The sequence below is a fragment of the Andrena cerasifolii genome, chromosome 15 (genome assembly GCF_050908995.1).
Source record: "Andrena cerasifolii isolate SP2316 chromosome 15, iyAndCera1_principal, whole genome shotgun sequence".
Taxonomy (NCBI): Eukaryota; Metazoa; Arthropoda; class Insecta; order Hymenoptera; family Andrenidae; genus Andrena; species Andrena cerasifolii.
Window position 1 is genome coordinate 9,884,882 of NC_135132.1, and position 11,493 is coordinate 9,896,374.

Sequence of the window (11,493 nt, forward strand, 5' to 3'; positions counted from 1 at the left end):
CCATTCTCCCACACAGTAGATTCTCATCAAACTGAACTTTCAACAACATTGCGTATCATGAATGAAACTCCTAAATGTATACAGAATGGGGTGGGAGATCTTATTGTTTTGTTCTTGGAATTGAGAAGTAACAATTACGTCGGCACACGTCGCTGAAAACACGGCTGATAGCTCCCAGACGGTAATGAGAGAAAAAGAGCAAAATTACAGATAAGAGCCGCAATGGGGATTTATTAAATTCAGTAATTTCAATTGTCCAGAGCCATTCTATCATTCGCAACGATAAGTTCTCATTTGTGTCGCTTAATTGCTCTGTGCTTAATTATAATTACTTGATTCCTTATTGGGATGAATAAGAGCTAAAAAGAATCACTTCTACAGGTCTCTTTCGTACGCTGCTTTTATTAGCCCCTGTTCCATTCGTACAGCGACGAACACCTTCGGAAATAATTCATAGATTATACTACTCTATCAACTGATCGCGTCTAACCCAGAGTTTTTAATACTATAACTTCAATTGAAACCGAAGCATTCCGTATAATTTTCCCCCGCAGTTGCACACATTGGTGTTTTGCATAACTTTATTACGCTTCGTATCATTTATAAATAATATATTACATTTTGTACTTTATATTGCATCGCTGGAAATATCTCTTGCGTTTCTGATAATGCAAAGAGGTGTTTTCATTGCAGCGCACACTGCTCCACAAGAGATATCGTGCAATAAAAATATCTTTCTTATTTTTTTAAAGGTATCGCCTCTTTCGCGTAGAATATCTTATTTTTCTTATCAGTGTGCAATGACCTACGGCACAGAGTTTCTGTGTTTCGCTCAGCATGCTACATAAACAAAATTGTTCTATTCTTTTTCTGCCTTAAGTAAGAGAATTGATATTCTGAATTAAAGTAACACAGCTCTCGGGGACACATTGACGAACTATTAAATTATTCCCGTTTGGTAATATTTCTATAGGACAATTTGTACTATCTTTGTGACGTAGCGTAAGACTGGCCTAGCATTAAGTACAGTTCGAGTCAGTGATGGCAAGTCACCGCAAGCACTTTAATTCACATTTTCAATATTCACCACCTTCCGTTGACTTGCCACTACTGATTTAAGAGTTGCATACTTAAGTATCATGCACCATCATGCGCGAACGTGACCATCGAACGTCAACGTGCAATAGGCTTATTTTATTTCATCGTAGAAAAAAATATAAAATGGCAGTTCAGGAACAACAGACGGAGAGACATTCGCCTAACAACTAAACATTCGCTGCGTAACAAACCGCTACGAAGTTAAAAGTACCGATACCGGGTTCCTCAGTGTCCTGTCTGACTTTCCAGCAGTTGAACGAAATAACAATCTAGCTGCTCGAACACGTTCGAAGTTCCGCTAACATATTCAACGATAAAAAATAGTAAAAATATCTCTTCTAAATCTTTCACACAAGCCACTTTCCCCACCAATTTGAACCTGCCCCTCAAGTACGGAATGTCTAAAATCTAAGACGCCACATGGCGAACTAAAAATATTTGCCTAATCGAGGAAGCGTTACAATTTGGTGCTAGAACCTCCGTTCGTGCTCTCCGCATCATTGGACAAGTTAATCGTGAACATGTACTTCCTCTGGTCCTTCGGTGTATCGGTCTCGTTTGTCTCTAATATATTCCGATGCCTGCGGCGTATACGGCTTCCTATTATAGGAAAGAATAAGTTGGGATCCAGCTCAACTTTCGGCTCCTTGAACAGAAGCTTCCAACAATAACTTAACGACAGCCCTATGATAAACGTCAGCACAAATCCAAGCGGACCGTACCACATGTATGAGATCCGGTACAAGTAGAAATAGGATGAATCGTCTCTATCCCTACGATGACAGAGAATTAGCTTTAGTTTACTGGAACACTGGCAGGCGAAAAATAACGCGATTTTCAGGAATATTTTGTAAAAAATGTGATGTATGTTTCTTACAACTATTTCCTTATTTTCAAAGTACATATATTCAGCAACCCTCAGTAATTTTGTTACAGGAAAATATTTAAAAAATTAACGAATAACAGCAACTCTCGCGGAAGCTTTTTTTTAGCGGTGAGCACGATTTCTCCGAGCTGGATCATCTGAAATCAGAAAGTGAAGAAGATTCTGTTAATATATGAGTTTATCTGGTGCGTGAACGAAGGATTTTTCAAAAAAATTATTTCAAATAGAGTTTTCATCAAAAAGAAAAATCCTTCGTTCACGCACCAGATAAACGGACATACTAACAGAATCTTCTTCACTTTTCGATTTCAGATGATCCAACTCGGAGAAATCACCGCTAAAAAATAGCTTCCGGGAGAGTGGCTGCTGTTCGTTCATTTTTTAATATTTTTCTGCAACAAAATCATCGAGAGTTGCTGGATATATGTGCTTTTAAAATAAGCAAATACTTGCAAAAAATATACTCTAGATTTTCCACAAAAAATTCCCGAAAATCACGCTCTTTTTCGCCTGCCAACTAGACACGACCTCTTAAAGAGTAACGCCAGTATAGCGGCACAAAAACGTAGTGTATCTTTGACAATTGTTAGTGACGTACTTCGATGGAGAATGTAGTTTAGAAGCTACTGTAAAAATTTCAAGCGAATCGAATAAAATTTGTTCGAATGGTGCTGCTGGCCAATTTGAAAAACGTGGTTCCCAGAAAAAGCGTTTACAGTGCCATTTCGAAAAAAAGAAAAGAAACAAAAATAGCTTGAAACTGCTTAAGATGTGTATAATAGAGGCGTTTAAACAGATTATCGACTTATTTTTTTGTTTATCCACAAAAAATTGTCAAAGGTAGACTACGTTTTTGTGCTGTTACAGTGGTGTTACCCCTTAAAAAGTATCTACTATAGCGTATTTCTTCTTACTGCGGACGATGAGTGATCTCGTGCAACGTGGGAAGAGTCATGTTCGCATCGCAAACATCAGGCACTGGCAATATCGGTGGGCTTGGTCTGGGTTGTCCGAAAGCAATCCAGAATAAAAACGCTAGAGACGCGGTAGCGCCAGTCACAGATCCAACCTCTGTCGCTGATTCAGTGATCATGCCGAGGGTGAAAAGGCCCAGAAGCGGGCCACCCACTACGCCGAATATTGTCAAGCTGACCTGAAAAGACGCGATGAAATTTTCCCAAATTTAAATGCATTCTGTGTGAACACTTACCTGCAAAACACCACCCAACAGTTGAGCCAAGAACGCCAGAGCTATGGAAATAATTCCAAATACGAAAGCAAGCAATTTGGCCAGAGTCGCCGAGGTTGCAGCAGAGAACTCGCTGTTGCAACATTTTTTGTACACGGGTTTCAAATAATCCTCCAACGTTACTGCTGCTAAGGAATTTAAAGCTGCTGAAATTGTGCTGAGCCCAGCGCTAAAGATACCTAAACGAAGAGTGTAGAAAGAATTTCTGAAATCAATATCCACGGTGGTTGGCGAGCTACTGTGTGCTTGGATATTAAAAAGGGGATATGTTTGGATTAAGGGGGAGGCCTACCTAGAAATTTTCGAAAAATCGATATTTTCTTGAAGTACAACGTCTTGAAAATATTCCCTGAAAGTATCACGTTGATCCGACCAAAATTGACAAAGTTATACGCGTGTAAGTAGGGTGTTCCTCGGTGTAGCGCTCAGACCCAAAACATTAATCGCGTTTTCCTCAAATCATGTTTCCTCAAAGTCGGTGCCACACATAACTAAAAAATTAATTAACCGATTTACTCGCGGCTTTGCAGGCTTATTTTAGGGTTACAAATCTAAGCGCTATTGGGAGCTCTCCCTTTTTTTTGCCTAGATTTTTTTATACAATGGACTAATGTTTAATAATAAAAGTTTATCGGTTTTTCTAGAAAAAATTCCCAAAGAAACATGTTGATTTGACCGTTCTAGGTAGGCCTGCCCACTTAATTATTGCTAAGCCACTGTACATAAAATAGTTATGAACTCCACCTGCTATGAAAAGACCGGGCAGGCCGGGTTTATCGGACATAGTCTCCATAACATATAATGGCATCAGCATATCGGATGACGATATCCGGTTCTGAGTGAATGGATCGCAGTTATAATATTTGCTGTATATTGCTAGTCCCGAGAAACACGTAGTCATTGAAAGTATCATTAAGATTGGCCAGGCTAGCCAGAGTGCTTTCTGCGCCGCCTTTATATCCCTGAAAACAAGACATTATAAACTATATACCAGTCTCTCCTCATTATTGGATATCGTATTACGTACCTTACGGTCAGCAAACGCTGCACTTGGACTTGATTCACTCCGTACAGCGACAGAAATGTGCACATACCGCCAATAATCAGCGACCACCAAGTGTGTCGAACAGTAGGGTCTGTGGAAATACTGCGAAAATAATATTAGTCGATTTTTGCAAGACACGGGTAGAATTGAAGGGTCGGATGCAATAAGAAAAACTATTGTTCAAACGCTAAGAAAGATTGAAAAACTAAAGGTTGTTAAACTATATTTTTAAAAAATATAACGTTGCAAAGCTCGTCACGACACACATTTTTCTACTTACAGTTTATTTATCCAATCATTACTATTCGAGGTAAAAATTATACACAAACAATTTTTCATCGTCCGAATAGTAATGATTGGATAAACAAACTGTAAATAGAAAAAATGTCAGGCCTGACGAACTTTATATTATATTTTTTAAAATGCAGTTTAACACCCTTTAATTTTCCAATCTTCCTTAGCGTTTGCACAGTAATTTTTCCCATTTTCGAGCGCTAGTCCCCTTATTGCATCCGAGCCTTCAGTTTTACGCAACTGGATTCTTTGTCGTGTAAAGCCTTAGAGCATATGAACATGGAGGAAGCATGCAATGGGCGAAAATGTAGACGGCGGTAAAAAAAGAAAATTATTCATGGAGGACACCCTCTCTCTTTCTAGCGCCAGGGGCAATTTTTTTTTAATATTAGAAAGAGAGAGGGTGTCCCCCATGAATAATTTTCTCTTTCTACCGCCGTCTACATTTTCGCCCATTGCGTGCTTCCTCCATGTTTATATGCTCTAAGTGTAAAGCACCTATCGAATTGAATTCTGTTCCCAGCTTCCGCTATCTCCCAGATTTTCCCCAATCCCCCGGTCTCGTTGGCAGCTATGCCGATAATAACGAAGACGGCGATGAACATCAGTAACCCTTGAAACACGTCTGTTATGAGAACAGCTTTCATGCCTCCTATGCTCGAATAAAAAGCGCAGACCAGGCCGATGATAATGATACTGGCAGTTTTAGAAATCCCCGTCGTCGCTTCCAACGCTAGAGCAGGCGCGTAAAGTACAACACCCGAGTACAGAAGCAGCTGAATCCAGTACACAAAACTAGCCATCATCCTGGCTCGCACGCCGAAACGCTTCTCCAAGTACTGGAATAACGATAAATCATTTTAGCCCGTGCGATAATTTACAAGCTGTTCGAGTTCCATTTATTACACGAACCTCGTAAGCGCTTGTCGCCTGGAGTTTAAAGAACACTGGTAGGAATCCGTAGCAAACAATCGGAGTTCCTATGAGGTAGGAGACGTTAATTACTACAAATTGCGTTCCGTATGTGTAGTTTTCTGCGGAGACGCCTAGCAAAGTGATCGCAGACATAAACGAAACTACGAGCGCCACTCCCACGGGTACGATGCTCATCGATCTGCTGGCGTTGAAATATTCCTGTTGAAAATACAGTTTTGGAGGAATTAAAGTCAGTTTCGCGGCGCTGTTACGTGGCCGGTGAGAATACAAATACCTCTGTGGTCTTCTGACGTCCACCGCTGAAGCGGTAATAAATACCAATGCCCACGCTTATGCATAGCGTAGCGACTATGACTATGTAATCCTCCCATTGTAGTATTCCAATTTGTGCCATGTTATTATTCTACCTGGAAAGATAACACCTATTTATTAGCAATCTCCATAAATATTTTGCAACGACGTATACTTAAGTGCGTTGCATACTTCCTCTATCGATTAATTACAGAGGACCTTCCTGATTCTACGCGACCAAATGCTTTCGGTGAATATTAGTAGGCATTTTATTTGCACAGCAAAGTGCGTTACGTTGAGCTGTAAATTGCCACAGCCATACTAATCTAGTACACGCTCGAAGCTCTCCACTTATCGTGTTTTATATCTTTATGGAAGTAATCCATGTTTGCAGACATGATTCAATAAGAGCAAGGTTTATAGGTTCGCCAATTGAACAGAGACTCAATTCCTATGGCATTCAAACTCTCCAGCTACTAATTGCATCAGAAATCTCTCAACCCGTTAACAGTATCATGTAATCTCAGCCATCCTCGTGACTCGTGCAATAGAACCAATCAATTCGGATCGCGGATAACTTATTGCGAAGGCCAAGCAATTTACGAGACATACTTCTTCTTAAGAAGAGACAACGGTGTCTCAGCAAGCTCGTAAAACTTTTTCTCCCAATAATGATTCGTTTGTTATGCCATGGCCACGGTACTTCTTTAACGCTCAAACTCCCCACGAAACATCCACGCACTCAGGTACGCTATCGTTACCCATATCCTTATCAAATTCAACACCCAGTCTCCTGTGACTCTCGAATACCAGCAACAGTGAGATAGTTTATGTATGCACTGTGTTTACAGATATCTACTTGCCATTATTAGAAACTGTATGTGTTATCAAATAAAGAGTAGTCCAGTGTTAGTGGTCGTCGAGGGCAATGAACACGTCGCTCAACTTACCCAGGAACTAGCAGACGGCTCTTGACTCGGCTGGCACTACTGGCAGATGCGTAGCAGCGCGTCGAACCCGCGTGGCTGCTCCAAACCGTTTCTGCTTGTCGTGAACGGGTTCGAGGTTCGACCCGTCCGCGACATGTGAGCGACGCGGGAGCCTCCTCATGGCCCGAGTGCCAGTGAGAGCCCAAGCACCAGTGAGAGCCAAGCACGTGGAGAGGGGCTACAGTAGGTGCGAATGATTGTGGCTGTATCATTTCTACGAATCGCGCTAGACATCCCTCTCCATGCATCTCGAGTGGACTCTCGACGAGACTCGAGGTTGAGCACCCCTGCTTCCCTTCGACGCCCTAAAAACTATCAAAATAAGTAAAAAACATTCGTCCGTTAAATAATCAATAATTTTTTATTCCGTTTACTCTTTGTTTTAGTGTTAAATAAATATGTAGGTAAATGATTGTTATAAAATGTGTATGTATATAAAGATTTGCTCCACCTATAAAAAAAGGGAAGGGGGAAAAGATGGGACCTGGCCCATCCAGACAAAAATCCTAGTTACGCCAATGACTTCAATTTAAAATTTAACAACCTTCGTGCTCTGGAGTATTCTAATTTCAAATATTTCTATATTTTCCAGATTATTCCAAAATAATAAATTATTTGACTAGTAAGCAGAGAACGAAATAATTCGGAGGAGAATCATTTGCTTGTTCAAACTTGAAAGTAACTTTAGGCAAATATATACAGACGCGCGTTATGGAGTCTTCGTTGGAAAAAGTTTTTCTTTGAGAGTCACTGCGCGCCCGTTTTAAATAACGACCGTTACATAATCGGGGGCAAAGGTATCAGCATTTAAAATTTAAACGGTCGTTTTTCGTCCAAATAAATGGGCTGGGCTGGAGAAATTCCAGTGTACCTTTCTTCAAGGAATTTATTGCACCAGAATAATCGAACTTTACTTCCTCCGGTGACCTTGAATCAATGTTTCTTGCTCCATCGTGCAATAACATAAATAAATAAATTTATGTAATACTTACATAAGTTCTATTTCTGAAAATTGCTTTGAATAACTTATTTTTAGTAATAATTGTTCTTGCAACTAGGAATTATGAGGGAAACGATGCAGCTGAAACTTACGGTTTAGCGAAATACGCGCGATATTAGAAATTTGAGAAATTTGAATTTGGAAGAGGGATTATTCCATTCGGCTCGGTACCTTTGATAAAATTTCCGGAAGAAAGTGTACTCGAAATTTCACAATGTTGATAATATCATTAATATACTTATCCGTGTAAGCTCGAAGTTAATTTTCAAATTGCATTCGATAATCGAATTCTCAAATCGATCAAAGACATTCCATCTACAGTGTCCGAAAATATTTATTTGTAAGTACCGCGTGTATTGTTTTTGTTGCTTTAGAAATTATCGCGAGCGACGATACTGGCGAATCGCCAGTGGCGATCGACTTATCGCGATTCGATACGTCGGTTCGTTTGAAATGGCGGATTACAGTGAGAAATGTGGGGATGATTGTTCGTTCGATTACAGCGAGGACAAACAAAAAGGCGTCTGTTTAATTAAGGAAGAGTAAGTGGCCGTTATCGTATTTGTCAGTTCCAACGTTAACTACGAAAACTACGAAGCTTCGCAATGCTCGAGCGTTTCTTAACCTCAAAGCGGAGGTGCCGCGTGGTCTTCTGTCATCAGTAACTGGCTAGTAACGCCTTCTTTCGAACCAACAACATAGAATTCCTTTTCAGTCTTTCATTCACTCCTGTAATTTCACGCATCAACTGCGAACGATTGCAAACAAACCACGATGAATTGCTCCTAACCTAAAGTGACCAGACGTCCCGCATTGAAAAGTGTCTCTAAATGCTTTAATAAACTACGGAAAAGATCTCCTCACGGATCTGTTAACCCTTTTTTTTGCTTGCTTGTCCCGCATTGGAACAGAAAATATCTGGTCACTTTATCCTAACCTTATCGAAACTGTTGCAGATACATAATCGAGGATCACAAAAGGCTGTTGAGCGAGGAGTGTTTGACTGAGAATGACAAGCAAAAGGTTTCGACTAATACAGCCGGTTTGGCCGAAGACGCACCCACGGCGGACGAGCCTCCTAGCAAGAAGTTTAAGAAAGACGACAGGAAGGAGAAGCTCAGGGGCCAGAATAAGGCCCGGCCGCCTCCGTTCAAGGCGCAACGGGAGCAGAACCTTTGCCCCTGGATAGCGGATCAAGCAGTGGACGAGCCCGAGAAGAAGTGCGACAACAAGCGATGCACGTTCTTGCACGATAGACTGGAATATCTGAAGATAAAGCCAGACAACATCACAGCAGAGTGCTATCTCTTCGACCTGACCGGCCGGTGCCCGAGAGGCGCCGCCTGCAGAATGGGAGCCAAGCATTTAACGGAAGACGGCTTGAATATCGTTGACAAAGAGAAAGAGGAAGAGTTCAAAAAGAAGCCGCCTTCCACAAAGAACCACATCACGAAAAGCATTCAGGCGCAACTGCGAAAGCGCAAGTACAATTTCTCGAAAGCCGAGAAAGTCGTCAAGGCGAACGAACCGTCTAAAAAGAAACAGGGCGCAGAAACCACTAAGCGAACCGAGCAATCCTCCGACGCAGACAAATCGGAGGTAAAGAACGGCCCTACTGAAAGTATATGCGTTACGGAATCCAACGGCGAAGCCTCTAAAACGCTCGGCGAGGAGCAGAAAGTTGGCCCAGTCGAGGATTACGATTTAATAAAATGTAGAGACTCGGAGAAGAGGAGGATAGACTGGAAGAATAAAATACTACTGAGTCCCCTGACGACAGTAGGTAACTTGCCGTTCAGGAGAATTTGCAAGGAGTACGGCGTAGATATAACTTGCGGGGAGATGGCTCTGGCGCCGAGGATATTGAAGGGAACTCACGAAGAGTGGGCGCTCGTGAAACGACACGAGTCGGAGGATATATTCGGCGTACAGCTCTGCGGTAACAATCCCGGTGTATTGACGAGATGCGCGCAACTGTTGAACGAGGAGATCAGCATTGACTTCGTCGACCTGAACCTCGGCTGCCCGATTGATTTAATCTACAGGCAGGGAGGCGGCAGTGGTATGCTTAATCGATTAAATGTCCTAAAAAGCGTTGTAAAGTCTGTTAGCCAAGTTATGAACATACCATTGACGGTGAAAACTAGAACGGGCGTTTACATAGACAAGCCCGTCGCGCATAACTTAATGCCAAAGTTTCATGATTGGGGTGTATCCATGATTACTGTGAGTAAGTTAATTACGCATTCGTGTTCCCGTCGATATGACTGGTCGAAGCAAATTGGAAACAAATTGTGTATCGCTTTAGGTTCACGGAAGGTCCCGCGAACAAAGGTACACGAAATTAGCCGACTGGGAGTACATCGAAAGGTGTGCGAAGGCGGCAGACCCCGTGCCGGTGTTTGGGAACGGCGACATTTTATCGTTCGATGACTACCAAAGGGTTCGGGATACTTACACGAGTGTCCACGGTGTTACCATTGGGCGCGGCGCGTTGATAAAGCCTTGGATATTCACTGAAATAAAAGAGAGGAAGCTGATGGACATATCGAGCTCGGATAGATTTGATATTCTGAAGAAGTATGCTAATTATGGCCTCGAACATTGGGGCTCGGATACGCGTGGAGTTGAGACGACGAGGAGATTTATGCTGGAATGGCTATCGTTTCTGCATAGGTGAGATAGGGATAACACTAGTTTACAGTCATTTCTTGACGTAGACTCCACTATGAAATTCTTATGTAAGGTGGTGCCCTAAACTCAAAAATCGTAAAAAATATGGCCAAAAACGTGGAGTCGTTTTCTTAAAAAATTACCAAGATATTCATCGGGCGATATCTCAAAAACGTATCCATAGGATTTCGTCTCGTATCGATTTTTGAGTTTGGGGCCGTCCTTAAATTACGCAAGGGTAATTTTGGCGATTTCTTACCCCCTCCCTCCCCCAGTATAAAAATTCGTAAGATTTTATATTGCAACCCCCTTCTTACGTAATATTTTTTTACATTTAATTTTTTCAGTTATTCAAATTCTTTCAAAGGTTTATATAATTCTTTTAACCCGGTTTCGGGAAGTTTAAACTAAAACTACTTTTCGGGAGTCATTAATGATAGAATTTGTATTTATTGAAAATTACATAAGAATTTCATGGAGTCTCGATGAAAAATAATTTTTTAGATTTTGTAAACTGGTGTAATTAACGTTTCTTCTGTACCAATTTACTGAACTCTGATTTTACGTAGGTATGTTCCTGTTGGGATTTTGGAGAGGCCTCCGCAGAGAATCAACGAGAGACCTCCATTTTACAGAGGTCGGGACGACATGGAAACGTTTATGGCCAGTTCGAATTGTGCCGATTGGATTAAGTTATCGTAAGAATGCTTTCCTTCGCGGACATATTTTCAGTAATTATTATTATGCTAAATGTTTCTTTCTGTTACTTTCAGAGAAATGTTACTGGGAAAAGTGCCCGAGGGCTTTCACTTTTTACCAAAGCACAAGGCGAACTCGTGGAAATAGGGAAGAATAATACACATCGAATTATGAAAACAGAATGATTTATTTCGCAATTTTTTCTTTCGAATAAACAATCACCACGTGGAATAAAAGCTTTAAAGACCACGAGGGAGCGTTCTACTTTTATTAAGTACATAGCTACAGACAACGAAAGCACATACACCATGTAATAAATAAAATTCAACAGAC

At 41.2% G+C, this 11,493-nt stretch overlaps 2 protein-coding genes across 3 annotated transcripts; one reads left to right on the top strand and one right to left on the bottom strand.

Annotated features, from left to right (window-relative positions):
* Positions 1 to 382: 382 nt before the first annotated feature.
* On the bottom strand, positions 383 to 6,891 carry LOC143377304 (putative sodium-dependent multivitamin transporter). 2 transcript variants are annotated; one of them, XM_076828436.1, is made up of 9 exons: positions 6,750 to 6,891; positions 5,783 to 5,915; positions 5,485 to 5,706; positions 5,071 to 5,411; positions 4,261 to 4,380; positions 3,978 to 4,195; positions 3,195 to 3,412; positions 2,899 to 3,137; positions 383 to 1,871 (listed from the first exon to the last, which is right to left on the bottom strand). In XM_076828436.1, exons 2-9 carry the CDS (start codon positions 5,900 to 5,902, stop codon positions 1,556 to 1,558), a joined length of 1,794 nt encoding a protein of 597 aa, XP_076684551.1. In that variant the 5' UTR covers positions 5,903 to 5,915; positions 6,750 to 6,891; the 3' UTR covers positions 383 to 1,555. The 2 variants fall into 2 exon arrangements, with proteins under 2 accessions (XP_076684551.1, XP_076684552.1); XM_076828437.1 differs by lacking the exon at positions 6,750 to 6,891 and adding an exon at positions 5,992 to 6,236.
* A 1,313-nt stretch (positions 6,892 to 8,204) lies between these two features.
* Positions 8,205 to 11,376, top strand: Dus3 (Dihydrouridine synthase 3). Its single transcript, XM_076828426.1, has 5 exons — positions 8,205 to 8,330; positions 8,745 to 10,014; positions 10,097 to 10,464; positions 11,031 to 11,159; positions 11,235 to 11,376. The coding sequence occupies exons 1-5, from the start codon at positions 8,242 to 8,244 to the stop codon at positions 11,305 to 11,307; spliced, it is 1,929 nt and encodes a 642-aa protein (XP_076684541.1). The 5' UTR covers positions 8,205 to 8,241; the 3' UTR covers positions 11,308 to 11,376.
* Positions 11,377 to 11,493: the final 117 nt, after the last annotated feature.